Raw genomic sequence first — 15,360 nt, forward strand, 5'->3', positions numbered from 1 at the left:
ACGGTTAAAAGAAAATGCTTCACTTTGTTTTTGTATGCGGTAAAGTTGTTGCAATACGACGGTGGTTCACAATGACTGATGGGTCAGAATGACCCGAAGATAACACAAGGGTTAAAATATGCCAGTAGAACATGCTACCACAACACATCCAGCTCCCAACATGCTAGTACAACACATCCAGCTCCCAACATGCTAGTACAACACATCCAGCTCCCAACATGCTAGTACAACACATCCAGCTCCCAACATGCTAGTACAACACATCCAGCTCCCAACATGCTAGTGCAACACATCCAGCTCCCAACATGCTAGTGCAACACATCCAGCTCCCAACATGCTAGTGCAACACATCCAGCTCCCAACATGCTAGTACAACACATCCAGCTCCCAACATGCTAGTACAACACATCCAGCTCCCAACATGCTAGTACAACACATCCAGCTCCCAACATGCTAGTACAACACATCCAGCTCCCAACATGCTAGTACAACACATCCAGCTCCCAACATGCTAGTACAACACATCCAGCTCCCAACATGCTAGTACAACACATACAGCTCTGGCAGTTAAAGCAGCCTAACTCTTTCAAGCAGTGATGTGATTAAGAGACCGTTTGTCGGAACAAATCACTCAGTGGACATTGTAGCCCCATGACTTACAGCAGCAGGAGCAATTTGATAGCCTTGCGTGTCATCTCTTGAATTAAACATGCTGAAATATAGCTAGTATAGGAACATAATCGCTGTTAGCTTTCTGATGTTACTATTTGAAATGTTTTTTGTAGAGAATGTCTTTAGTAGAGAATGTCTTCAGTAGGCCTAGAGAATGTATTTAGTAGAAAAGTGTCTACAGAGAGACCGAGGAAGCCTCCTTTTGTTTGGTACGAAATTATGATTTTTTTGTAAAAAATGGCGGCAATTGCAGGAAATAGGTCCTTCTTTCAGCCTGGGACAGGAGGGCGTCCCTCTCCAAAAGCTACAGGATCACGTGGTGCTGGGACGGACTTACATTACCTGAGTATTTGCCTTGACAATAACCCTGTCTGTTTCTAAACTGTTGCACTTTTTTATGTCAGTTGTAGTTTTAAAAACATCGACGGTAGTTACATCTCTTGTTTGCTCACACGTTTGAATTTTTTTTCGCATAAGGAAAAGCCTCCACTCCCACGTCCGTTGGTGATTTCTGTAAGTCTGAAAAATCATATCATGAACGTATTCATAAGGTGATGCTGATGTGTCACCACTGAACCTACTTATTGGCATGATGTGAGTCACACAGATCAGGTAATTAGAAAAAAACATAATTGGTCTGGCACAAGGAAATACACCATCCGCATTATTGCTAAGTCTATATATGATCGAATTTTATTACCGCCAATAATTTACTACGATATTAGACGACTCGTCCATTATCACAATGTAGCTCTTGGCCAAACAACGTTCTGTTATGCTAATTTCTGAAAATTCTATATTTGTATTAGCATTAGTAGGCTATAACTCTAAGACATATTATAATAAATTAAATTAAGCGAAATGTTATTTTCTAACACATTGTGGAAAAGTCTATTACACCACATTTGTTAATTCGACGTTCCGCTCGGTCTGTTTACTTGGTTGGTAGAGACTACATTTGTTTGGACTGCCCTCGCATCGCCACCAACCAAACCAAAGTACAGCCGTTGGTAATTGCACCGAGAGATCTGCATGGGAAAGCCCAGTCGGTAGTGGAGAGGCACAACGTGACCTGACAACAAGGAACCTCCGGGAAAACCGTCAGTCCTAAAGTATGTGCAAAGGGGGAACCAAGAGGGGGGTTCACGACAAGCGACACTTCAAATGTATGTACAATTAGGCTTCTATGAACCTCAAGAGCACACTAATCGTTTATGAATTACATTTACAGTATATGTATATCTATACAGTGAAATGTAAAGCGTGATTGATATCAGTAGCAGAAGTTGAGAAAGAGCTTGTGCGATTGTCGCAGACCTCCTGGAGATGACATCCTGTGGTTGGGTGGCAGAGACGGGACCCCCGTTGACGTCAGTGGGCCTGTCTGTTTCCTGCAATAGAAAGTGAGAGAGAAGGTGAAGAGAGGAAAAAAAACAGATCTTACGCCGCTGTTAACGCGTGTTGCTTCAGAAATCTCTTACAATAACAAAGACTGCACTTGTGAGTATGAGAACATTTAGTACTGGAGTATTTATTATTTGTTAATACGGTTACTACTTCGGGCAACCAGGAACGTGTTCTGGTCAGTGCTTTGATGGGGCGCTCGTGGTCCCCTATCGGACGGTGCAGGCTAACGTTAGCTGGTACCGTCAGCTAGCTACTTCTTATTTCTGTGTGCTTTCTAAAGCTGGGTCTGGTTCGTTAGGACGTCTCTGGGTAGTACAACGCGGTTTGTCATCGCGTCGTTGTTACAGACGTTTGCAGCATTCTTATGTGTGCTTGTTGGCCGCGCTTACAAGCACCAATTGTAACCTTCTGAAATCGCGTGGGCTTTGGCGGCCCCAGGTAAGATTAATTTACATTCGTTCACTTTATGAATTTGCTAATCTGCGTTTTGTATGGAAAAGTGCAAAAGTGCGAGTGACAACAGTGCTGTATATTTAGTTGAACAGTGGAAGCGTCCCATTCGAGCGCTGTTGCAGACAGGGGTTTTCCTGACTCCGCCCTCTGTAGCAGGGCGTTCTAGTCTTGCAACAGGCAGAGAAATACTGTTCCCACACACTGTTTTTGCTGACTGTTTCACCTCACTATTAGCATTAAGGTGAAGTCTGGTTGTATCTGATTCTCACCTCAATTCAACACTTACGGCTCCTTCTAGCCTGCGTAGTTCACTTTGACTCCATGTCACTGTCAAACGACAATAAACATTGACGTTTCATATCAGATAATTACATATAGGCCTATGAGAAACATATGTGACAGTCACAGGGGTATATATCTCAGAGCGCATGTCATGCGTTGTTTCACAATGCTTCGATAACACGTTGCGGTAAAAATATAAAATAAATATTTGAACTGTGTGTCAATAAAGGCAGTCGATCATCAGCGAACCCTTTTGACAGCTGACAGGTTTACTGTGTGCTACACAGCATCATTTGCTCAGTCATTGTTGTGCTGCTCACATATATTCTGAGATGTTTGAAGAAATGTTTATTTGCATTCATAAAGCGCGTGCTTCTTCCTCCCCAGCATTAGCATCCTCCTTCTTTTAATTGGTGCTGTCATCATAACTATTGGAGTTTCTATTACTGTATGAGCCATGTCAACACATATTTGATGTTTGATTGTATGACTTTCGTCGTCCTTACAAGCCGTGTGACCTGGTGCATGCGCTGTGTACTGCCGTATCGGTTGAGAGATGATGTCATAGCTATAGCGCGCACATGTACAACTGTATGGTGAAAATCCTCCTGTAGTAGACGTTATGTAACATTGGCAAAGTAACAAAGGCCCGACCATGAAACACACCAGGAACGTGCACGTGTATGGAATTGGAGTTGGTTGATCGTCTCCATGATTAGGAGCCACACATAAGACTAGGGGGGGTTGCGTAAAAGCATGCAAGTAAAATAATATTGATGAAATCATTTGAACTTGAGCTGTTTTCGTGCAAGCGCTGGTCCAGAGCGAGGCTGCTGGTCCTGAATATCAAGCAGTCCTGTAGCTTGTGCTCGTGGGTTTGAAAGGTTGAGGTTTAGTTTAACATTTAGCTTAAACAACACCTCCTCCCCTCGTGGGTCTTTTAGACGGCTAGGATTTGCATAACGACTAAAATAGGTCCGCTGTTCAACCACTGCGAGAGAGGGAAACAAAAAAACAATAGCTGAATAAGTTCATGCTGCCCTTTTCATGTTTTCATAGGCCTGATTCGCTGATCTATTGAGTGTTAGCTTTTACAGTGAGATGAGCGTGATAGTAGCATGACTGCTAACAGGCTTGACAGCCCGGAGCGCTCTCTCCTAGAGAGACAGGACCTTATTGTTTGCACCTTTCGTCATCCGAACTGGTGTTCGTCAAAGCAAAGGGCAGGCAACGCCTATCAGACACACACCTGTCAATCAGTCGTTCACTATAAACAGCAACCTTTTCTCACCTGAGGTCTGCCTGGATGCAACGTCAGGGGGGGTATTTATACGGAGATGGGACGGAACACACCTCAGAGCTAGGTCCTACCTGCCTCAGCTGTGCTGTGAGGGATTATTATGGTCTGTTGTCTGACCAAAGAGGAACCATAGTTTTAGTGAGGGCTCAGATCTGAGAGGGCGTACCTCGTGTTAGAACTGCAGCTGTTCAAGTGAGGATAGGAGGGCCTGTTTACTGATCCTGTGTGTGTTGAGACGACTCTAACCAACATGTGTGTGTGTTGAGACGACTCTAACCAACATGTGTGTGTGTGTGTGTGTGTTGAGACGACTCTAACCAACATATGTGTGTGTGTGTGTGTGTTGAGACGACTCTAACCAACATATGTGTGTGTGTGTGTGTGTTGAGACGACTCTAACCAACATGTGTGTGTGTGTGTGTGTGTGTTGAGACGACTCTAACCAACACGTGTGTGTGTTGAGACGACTCTAACCAACATGTGTGTGTGTGTTCCGTCTTCCGTAGATGAATTTAGAGGGTGGCGCTGACTGTGCGCATTTGCACCCGGTTCATCACAAGCTTCTCCTGCAGTAGACGACTCCAGAAGATGTGCCAGTGAACAGGACCATCAACATGCCGCGTACTAAACAGAACCACCCCAAAAACCTCAAAGGTCAGTCTCTGTCTCTTCACTTCCCGCTTCCTGCTTGGGTCACTCTGCCTGGTCAGACCTGTGATGCGCAGTATTGCATCCCCTACCTGTGGGTCCTAGTGGACTGGGTTTGTTGTTAGGTTTAAACTGTCTGTTGCTATGATGGTTGCTCCAACTTTGCATGTTTACAAAGGGATGCTTCTTAATCAAAGGCAAGCTTTTTTTGTTGCACTTAATCTTCTCTAAAGGCTTTAATGCTAATTATTGCATTAAACCTACACGCTATTGCAATACCTCAAGCATAAAAGCAGTGCTATATAGACGGGTCCACTTCTACGCATTTCTATTTGTGTTTCTCTCTTGCTGTGGACCCAGTAGAAGACACTGTGATGCAGCAACCCAGATTTGAATATTTGTTTATGATATAAACCCCCCTTCCTGCTTATTGCTTTGAACTTAGTTGGCCAAACAACATGAATAATTTAGTTTTCTAAAAGCACATCGCCCAGTAGAGGACTGGAGAAGGAGACATATCCCTAGACACATTACACCAGTTACTATTTAAAAAATACAGACGATTCTCTTATTTTATTACGAGCAGGGAAGGGAGATCTGAGAGCGTGGTTTCTGCTGTGTTTTGCAGCCCGTCTGAAGGTGGTATTTTCAGGGGTCACACCGATGTTGATCCATGCACAGGATGTGTGACCTTGTTGTACTTCATGTGTGGTTATCTGATCAGAGTGAGTGATGTTGGCGTCCCTGTTACACAGCTTCAGGATGCTCGTCAGTGTAGTTTGAAAGTGACGCGATTTTGCTGAAGTGCTCCGGAGCGCCCCATCCTCCTGATGTTGCTCCTCCTCTCCTCCTCCCCATCGCCCAGCTCTGTTCAACAGGAAACGCAGATTATCTGGCGTGCCCTAACATGCTCCTCTGACATGAATATTTCTCCACTTGCTACAACCTCTGTCTGTTTCTAGAAAATCCAAGCGAATCTTATCGACTAGTAGTCCCTAGCAGGCACTCATAACTCACAAACCACAATGTGTGGCCTGTCACAAAGATTGATGGTTTCCTGTTGGAGCACATTATTTAGGCTTAACTGGTACAAATAACACAAACGGTGGATTTCTCTAAGTACTATTAGTGTTACTGGCTTGCCCCTCCATCCCCACTTTTAGCTAGTCAGTTCTGCTGTTAAAGAGACTAAACTATGTATTGTAAAGACTGTTTTGTAGACGAGCCCAGCTGGCCTGTTGGGGCGGTTCCAGGTGAAGATAAGAGAGGGTGACATTATTTTGGGTGTAGTATGTGTGTGCGTTTGTGTGTGTTTTGTCTGTGTGACCTGAAGAATGATGTGACGCAGGTTGCGGGTAATAAGGGAGGAAGTAAGGAACTCCTATCCTCGGTCCAAGTCTTTTGTTTACTTTCCTCAAACAGCTGGTATCCAAGCAGCCCTGTCTGGTGCTGTTCAGCAGTTTCCATCTCTGTCCAGAGAGGATCCGTCCACCGAGGTGTCAACTAACTAACTCTCCACCTCCCCTAGCCATCAGGAGAACCTGATCACGCTCCCAGCAGCTGTGTTAGATTTGATATCAGCGTTACAGGATAGAAAACCTGCAGAGTGACAGCAGGATGTTTTGTGTTTGAAGATCTCAATCTCAACATACGCCATTTAGAACGTGCTGCAGTTTGTTTGATGGGTTCTTGATTAGAGCCCGACCGACGACATTTTAAGGCTGATACGCTTACAAATATGTGGTGATTTAAAATTCCGATATTCCGATATATCGGCCAATATATATATTTTTTAAAGATCCTGTAAAGTGGAATTGAAAACAAGTTTTAAGTGCACACCACAGAAGAATGAGTTATTAACTACCCATCCAAATTCGAATGAAAAAAAACACAGACAAGTATGTTAAATTAGGCTTTGAAATGGTGAGAAAATCAGCACTATTCTCTGCTTGAGCCTGGGGGGGCGTGTCGCCTGAAGGAGCTGAAGCTCCGCCCCTCGCTGCCTAGTGCCTACCTACGACCCAGATAATGGACGCTACGTCAAGCCGAACAAAACAGTATAGAATTAGAATTTATTTGTGCAATGCGTGAAACATACAGATGCATATAAATGAAATGTTCCCCTGAGCTGTAACACAGGAGTAAACATGGACACCAGAGACAGCAGACAGTGAGCTCTCCAACTACTTCTAGCACATTAGCTACCATTTCACCAAAATACCATCATTCTACACCGAGTAGCCTAATATCAAGTTAGCGGTTTGCACTAACTCATAGCAGAGATACCTCTGGAAAAGTTATCTAATATAATTATAACAAGCACACAAAACTGAGTGATGAACTGCTGGCAGCGGTGGATGGTCCAGGTGCGACCGGAGGTCCATGTTAAAATGATCCGCCGTGAAATGGTCAGTGCATTTAGTCATTTAGCAGACTCTCTTATCCACTGCAGAGGCTGTTGGAGTTTATCCGAAGCTTTCCATCAGCGTGGCTCTTCACAAAATCAATCCACCTATTTTTCCTTTCCTCATCAATAGGGAACTTAAATAGCGTTGCAGCGCAGCTGAAGTTCTTGCATCCAGGGAAGATGCAGTGGAGGGTGGAGGGAGACTTCCTGAAGCTAGCTAGCTAGCTGATGTAGGCTACAATAACAGTACAGCAGGAGGAGCCATTCAGTGATCTCACGTAGATGGGTCAAAATGACGTAGATAGGTCATTTTTTGGCTCCGCCCATTAAAACCTGATCTGAAAACGTAAGAGAAGCTGTTCTACGGTCTAACTCCACATTTCAGTGCAACAAAGTTTTCGCGCTTTGCACATGCTTTCAGGAACTTATTTCACACGTATATAATGTACTGAGAAGCAAATCATGGAATTTGCTTTACAGGATTTTTAAAATCCAGAAACGTGTAACAAAACATAAACAGATTTCCCTAACATAAGTTATTTGTAGTTATTTGACACAACGTCACTCTGCCAACACGACGTCACTCTGCCAACACGACGTCACTCTGCCAACACGACGTCACTCTGCCAACACCACGTCACGCTGCCAACACCACGTCTCTCTGCCAACACAACGTCACTCTGCCAACACCACGTCTCTCTGCCAACACGACGTCACGCTGCCAACACGACGTCACTCTGCCAACACCACGTCACTCTGCCAACACGACATCACGCTGCCAACACGACATCACTCTGCCAACACGACGTCACTCTGCCAACACGACGTCACGCTGCCAACACGACGTCACTCTGCCAACACCACGTCACTCTACCAACACCACGTCACGCTGCCAACACCACGTCACTCTGCCAACACGACGTCACGCTGCCAACATGACGTCACTCTGCCAACACAACGTCACTCTGCCAACACGACGTCACTCTGCCAAGTGTTCCAAGGGTCAGAGAGACACGTGTCTACTCAGAGCTCCTTGATCACCAGGAGATTGACAGATATGGCACTTCATCTCTGTTTGTTTATAGTTTGAAACCTATCGTGATGATATTTCTGTTAGGTCAAACCCCCAACATCAAACATCCTCAACGAACGGAGATAGTAAAGAAGGATTTCACAAGTTCAGACACCACGCCAACCTTTGAACTCGGTAGGCTTAGTCACTTGAACAAGAAGAATGAATGAATGACTGAACAGTAATATTGTAGAGTGCTTGTGTCTGTGTCAGGCTGTGTGGAGATCAGCAGCTCTCATAATTGTCTGGTGGCAGGGATGTGAGCTGAGATCTGGTGGATGTACAGACCACACAGCAGCTCAGTCGTGGCTGTATTCATGTGCTCATCACCAGTTACACATGCATGTTGTAATTAGCAGGTTAAAGTTGAGTTAAACTGAGACAGCAGATTCTTCTCCTGATCCGAACATTCTGTTTGTTTACAGAGGGTGAGTAACGTCAGGTTACAGTCACAGTGTGTTCCTGTTGTGTGCTGTGTGTCCACAGCAGCAGAGGGTCGTCCTGGAAACTGTCCCCTGAGCTTCTGCTGCTCTGGTCTGGTCTGGCCTGGTCTGGTCTGGCCTGGCCTGGCCTCCACATAGTCCTCTCAGGTCAGAGGCTCTGATATCAGATCTCCTCTTTCCCTGCAGTGCCTTCAAGTCACACCAGGCCACTGCTCTGCGTGGAAAACAGGAAGCTGTGATTTACACTTAGTCATTTAGCAGACGCTCTTATCCAGAGCGACTTACAGTAAGTACAGGGACATTCCCCTAAGGCAAGTAGGGTGAAGTGCCTTGCCCAAGGACACAACGTAATTTGTCACTGCTGAAATTCGAACCGGCAACTTTCTGATTAATAGCCCCATTCCCTAACCGCTCAGCCATCTGACCCCCTTATCACATGATGCTACATATGAAAGGCCATGTGTTCTGGAAGCCTGGGGCCTGTATTGATACGTGTTGATGATTATTGAGGATCCGCTAGAGAGGTGTGGAGAAGGAGGTACCACCCAGACTGGAGTGAGAGGAGTTTTACATGTTGTGTCAGGCTCAGGCAGCTAAACCAGTCTTTCCATACTGTACCTTGACAAGACAGAGGCTCAGCTCTCCTGGAGGCAGGAAGGAGCTGGGTTTTAGCAACAGTAACTACAACAGACAGGCCAGGACGGGCGCTGGGCTCACTCTGTAGGAACCTCTCTGAAGCGTTCACTGAGAGGAGGGAGGGAGAAGGGAGGGCTGGAAAGGGTGGGAAGGAATTTTTATGGTCATTTCTTTGTATGGTTGAAATTTTATACAATCGGTAAAAAAATAAACTGCTCACTTTACCATCCTGAATGTAGCTCAACAAGCCGTTACTCTCTTAACCAGAGGGAAGCAAAAGTATGTTTTTGTATTCAGGCTGTCAACGATTCTGAAAATGAGAGAAATGCAGACTTTAATAATAGATCATCATTTTTTTATTAGCTAATTCTTAACTGCTAGAAACTTATCTCATCAATCTCATCTGTCTTATTTCCAGTAGTCTGTTTGAGACAGAAGTGGGTAGGTGTTGTGTGAGAAGGGAGGTACCCACCGACTCGCCCCCATGGAGAGCAGATCTCCCATCGTCCTGCTGCTGTCCACGACACCCATGTGTCAGGCGGCCATTTTGCAGCTAATCAGATCATGTCAGCTTCCCCTGCTGGGCTTGGGCGTTCCACTGGAGAAGGATGAGATGTGGACCGAGTGGTTGATGGGCTCATGTAAGATCTGGCGTTGGGTCGGGGGGGCCTATGTCACACCTCGGCTGTGTTTGGTGAATGTGGTTCACCTCTGAAGAGGTTGGTACTGGTTCACTGCTGAAGAGGTTGGTACTGGTGTTCTTTCTGTTTCAGGACAGCTGCTGATGGTGTTCCGCCCACCTCATCAGAAACTAGGTGCTTCATTCACACTTTCAGTTTCAGTGTCTGTCAAACATTCACTGTTTATCAGACTGTGGTGACTAATACCAGATCTAACACTACCCACCTGTTGGTGCAAAGGCTTTCTTTGTGTGTGTGTTTCTGTGCAGTGTCTGTGTGCTGCCTACATCCCACTGTGGAGGCAGGGAAAGATATATTATTGTCTCTGAAACGAAATGTTCTGTTCAGTTGCAGTGGACAGTGTTAGTTAACTATAGTCGAGACATTTAGCTGTCAGACTCCTGGAGCAGGAATGTGTGTTTGGTACGCTAATGTTCTTATCTCACCCAGCTCACATCGGGTATCTACTATACACTACTATATGGTACTATACACTATTATACAGTACCCCACAATACCCCCGAGGGCTGCTGGGTTAGAGGGCCGCTGGGTGATATGGAGGGCCGCTGGGTGATATAGAGGGCCGCTAGGAGAGATGGAGGGCCGCTGGGAGAGATGGAGGGCCGCTGGGAGAGATGGAGGGCCGCTGGGAGAGATGGAGGGCCTTCAGTACCTCAGAAGAGAGATTCTTAGAGACTTACCATAGAGGTACACATACACTAGACATGCATGTGGCATCACAGGCGCTGTGCACTATTTGGGGAGAAGTGAAGCGGTTTGGAATCCTGTTAAAAAAACAGCTCAAATGAGCAGAGAAAAGCTGCCACCCCACCCGGAACCCCTTCAAGTGTGTGTGTGTGTGTGTGTTTGTGTGTGTGGGTGTGTGTTTGTGTGTGTGTGTGTGTTTGTATGTGTGTGTGTCAGAGCAGTGCTGGCAATGCTTAATGGTTTTCCCAAGCAAGACCCAATGTAGTGGTTGCCAGGGAAACGGTGCTGCTAGAGTCTTGGTCTGCAGGTGCTGGAAGCTTCTATGGGCACCACGGAAACCAGAGGGGGGTAGAGGAGGGGAGGGGAGGTGAGGAGGGGAAGGGAAGGGAGGGGAGGGGAGGAGAGGTGAGGAGGGGAAGGGAGGGGAGGAGAGAGGAGAGGAGAGGAGGGGGGGGGGAGAGGAGAGGAGAGAAGGGGAGAGAAGGGGAGAGGAGAGGAGAAGAGAAGGGGGGGGAGACGAAAGGAGAGGAGGGGGGGGGGAGGAGAGGAGGGGAATGAAAAAATCAAACCCTAGTAAAAAAGAGGACATTTAAAAGAAAAATAATAAACGTAAAGTTATAATAGCAGAGCATTGCAAAAGAGTGGAGAGAGGGAGAAATAGCCGCAGAGCCGTTAAGCTGTAGAGCAGAAACATTAAAGAGCTGTTGGCTCCAGTCCTGACCTCTGTCACAGCCTGGACTCCACCAGACCCTCTCACACAGAGAGAGACGGGAGGGGAGACGACAGACTGAAGGAGGAGAGAGAGAGACAGGGAGGGGAGAGAACAGACTGAAGGAGGAGAGAGAGAGAGACAGGGAGGGGAGAGGGGAGACTGAAGGAGGAGAGAGAGAGACAGGAAGGGGTGGAGGAGGAGTGAGAGGAAGCTGTGCTGAATTCAGACTGAGAGAGAAGGAAGGGGGGGTAGACTGCAGGGGGGGAGCAGCAACATGACAGAACCCCAGCCTCTCCTCCTCCAGCCTCTCCTCCCCAGCCTATCCTCCCCCAGCCTCTCCCCCTCCAGCCTCTCCTCCACAGCCTCTCCTCCCCCAGCCTCTCCCCCTCCAGCCTCTCCTCCCCAGCCTCTATTCCCCCAGCCTCTCCTCCTCCAGCCTCTCCTCTCCCAGCCTCTCCTTCCCCAGCCTCTCCTCTCCCAGCCTCCCAGAGGCTGTTCAGCCCTTCCTCTCTGTTCAGCCTGTATGTAGTGTGTGTGTGTGTGTGTCAGAGGGATGTCCTTGGTTGTCCACCTGATTGATTCCACACGGACGATTCTGAAAGATTGAAAGCTGTGAGTCATCAGAACCTACCGTGAGGTCAAAAGTGTCAGTGAGGGACATTCTCAGAAGTATACCGAAGAATGTAGAGAGGAGGAGGAAGAGGAAGGAGGAAGAGGAAGGAGGAGGAGGAGGAAGAGGTGGGGACAGCTCATAACATGTCACCCTTTCCTTCAGCTGCTGTTGCCATGGGGAGAGACGAGAGATACGCAACACGTACTAAGGGACGTACGCCTTATAACCACCAGACCAATACTACCACTTATAACCACCAGACCAATACTACGCCTTATAACCACCAGACCCAATACTACCACTTATAACCACCAGACCAATACTACACCTTATAACCACCAGACCAATACTATGCCTTATAACCACCAGACCAATACTACACCTTATAACCACCAGACCCAATACTACCACTTATAACCACCAGACCAATACTACCACTTATAAACACCAGACCAATACTACCACTTATAACCACCAGACCAATACTACACCTTATAACCACCAGACCAATACTACCACTTATAACCACCAGACCAATACTACCACTTATAACCACCAGACCAATACTACCACTTATAACCACCAGACCAATACTATGCCTTATAACCACCAGACCAATACTACCACTTATAACCACCAGACCAATACTACCACTTATAACCACCAGACCAATACTACACCTTATAACCACCAGACCACTACTACGCCTTATAACCACCAGACCAATACTACGCCTTATAACCACCAGACCAATACTACGCCTTATAACCACCAGACCAATACTACACCTTATAACCACCAGACCAATACTACGCCTTATAACCACCAGACCAATACTACGCCTTATAACCACCAGACCAATACTACGCCTTATAACCACAAGACCAATACTACGCCTTATAACCACCAGACCAATACTACACCTTATAACCACCAGACCAATACTACGCCTTATAACCACCAGACCAATACTACGCCTTATAACCACCAGACCAATACTACGCCTTATAACCACAAGACCAATACTACGCCTTATAACCACCAGACCAATACTACGCCGTTCTACACATTCTTCTGTAATGAAGATGTGTGCATATTTGAAAAACGTTCATATAGTTTGTGTGGGAACTGCCTCAGGTTAGAAGTGAGTCAGAAATGCCTCAGGTTAGAAGTGAGTCAGGACTGCCTCGGATGTGATGTGAAGATCATACAGGTGAACGTGGTTCCAGTGAACATGTGAGAACTTAGTGTGCAACATGACGAATACTGGCTCAGCAGTGTGTCATGTCTGCCGGTAAGACTGGAGAGAGAAAGAGAGAGAGAGAGACAAAGACAGACTGACTGTTTGAAGCATAAACAGCCAGGGTACGTTCACCATTCCCTCACTTTCCTGGTGTGTGTGTGTGTGCCAGTGCCACTGACTGTGTTTATGAGCTGTGTCTGTTAGTACATTCATTAGGTCCATTGTGTAAACTGCAGGCCTGCTACGCCTGAGCACAGGGTCGATATACAGGACGGACGCTGGGGTATTTATAGACCTGGGGGCGTGGGAGGCCAGTGGGTTAGCGGCTAATCTCATGTTGACAGTGCTGTGGGCTGGGTATGTGTCTGTGTGTCCCTGTAAGTACAGAGGAATCAGGCACCAGGGCTTGTTTAGGTACTCCTCCTGAGGAGAGCTGTCCTGGTGAGGGAGGAGCAGATTAGTCAGGGGAGGGGAGAGGAGGGGAGGAGGGAGCTTGTGCATGCGTGTACATGCGTGCGTGTGTTCTGGGTTGAAGTGAGCTCTCAGACAGACGGTAGCCAGACTCTGAAGAGTTCCGCTTCGCAGTGGTGTTCAGAGTCTCCCTGAGGGGGGAGGGGGGAGGAGCGATGAGGGAGGGAGGCAGGAATACCAGCGGTTATTGGTCAGGAGTGTGTTTGTGTGTAATGTCAGGTGTTTCCCTGCGAGCTTTCTGAATCTGGGGGAAGACTGACTGTGAGAAAGCAGCCAGTCTGAAAGCAGCCAGTCTGAAAGCAGCCAGTTGGACGACTGTCGACACTGAAGCAGTTTACAGGTACCGTTCTGTTCTGTTTTCTTCTGTTCTAAGCGTCTATCTTGGTACTTGTGTGTGTGTGTGTGTGTGAGGGATTACACAGCCTGTCCTACTGTGGGACAAACGTGGGCACTGGTTTTCTTTTCATTTCTTTCTTTCTTTGTCCTCTCTCTCTTTCTCTCTCCGTCTCTCTTTCTGTCCCTCTACTTCTCTCCTTTATTTCTTATTTTCCCACTCTTTATTTACTGCCGCCTTGTGGTTGGGCAGAGTTGACCTCTTACCAGATCACGTCCAGGTGGAATACGGGGCCTGGCTTTTTAAAACTGGTCTTATAAAGGTTGAACAAATTTCGTAAACGTTAGGTGAATAATTTTAGCAGACAGCAGTGTGTCTGGGTGGAGTCTATCACCATGGTGATGTGTAGCATCAGTGAGCTGGTGAGTGGCATGGGTCTGTAGGACAGTGAAGGTGGTCACCAGGTTAAAGGCTGCTGGTGAACTTATGGTGGCTCCTTCATCTTGGCTTAGAGCTCTGCGTGACGTAGGGAGAGACATGACCCCAGGCTGGGTGACCCGGGGTATTACATAACATCCAGAGGACCTGAACAGAGAGAGAGAGATGTCGACAGCGGTCTAAGTGGTGTTCCTCTCCTCTTACGTAACGCCCCCTCCTGTTGACAGACATGGCAGCAGAAAGCACCAGGTAATAACATCCCCAGAGACAGCAGCATCAGCATGGTTCATCCTCTGCATCCTACTAGACTGTGGCTTCCAGGGACACATCAGTCCAGCCTGGTCTGCCTGGACACAGCCTGGTCTGCCTGGACACAGCCTGGTCTGCCTGGACACAGCCTGGTCTGCCTGGACACAGCCTGGTCCTGAACCTCCAGGGTCCTGGACCTCCAGGGTCCTGGATCGGTTTCTGTCTGTTCGTCTGTTTACCTGAGGAACAGACAGACTGGGCTGCTGGCTGGGGACGGACGCTTAGAGGCTGAGGCAGGGAGAGAGGTAGGGAGAGGCAGGCTGAGGCAGAGAGAGAGGTAGGGAGAGGCAGGCTGAGGCAGGGAGAGAGGTAGGGAGAGGCAGGCTGAGGCAGGGAGAGAGGTAGGGAGAGGCAGGCTGAGGCAGGGAGAGAGGTAGGGAGAGGCAGGCTGAGGCAGGGAGAGAGGCAGCTTGAGGAAGGCCCAGAGGGAGGCTTCTGAGCCGGCCACCAGTTTCCCTAGGGGAGCTCTCACCAGGGGGCACAGATGTAGCCCCACACAAACACACACATCATACACACACACACACACACA

The 15,360-nt window shown here is 47.4% G+C and overlaps 1 protein-coding gene across 1 annotated transcript in view; it reads left to right on the forward strand.

Moving 5' to 3' along the window:
* The first annotated feature begins 2,083 nt into the window (after positions 1-2,083).
* The window catches only part of hivep1 (HIVEP zinc finger 1), a 31,702-nt gene continuing 18,425 nt past the window's right edge, over positions 2,084-15,360 (forward strand). Inside the window, exons 1-2 of the mRNA XM_067255295.1 lie at positions 2,084-2,172; positions 4,621-4,768. Coding sequence (XP_067111396.1) covers positions 4,729-4,768 — 40 coding nt within the window. The 5' untranslated portion in view covers positions 2,084-2,172; positions 4,621-4,728. The remainder of the gene's footprint in view (positions 2,173-4,620; positions 4,769-15,360) is intronic.

This window comes from Osmerus mordax, chromosome 18 (genome assembly GCF_038355195.1).
Source record: "Osmerus mordax isolate fOsmMor3 chromosome 18, fOsmMor3.pri, whole genome shotgun sequence".
Classification (NCBI taxonomy): domain Eukaryota; kingdom Metazoa; phylum Chordata; class Actinopteri; order Osmeriformes; family Osmeridae; genus Osmerus; species Osmerus mordax.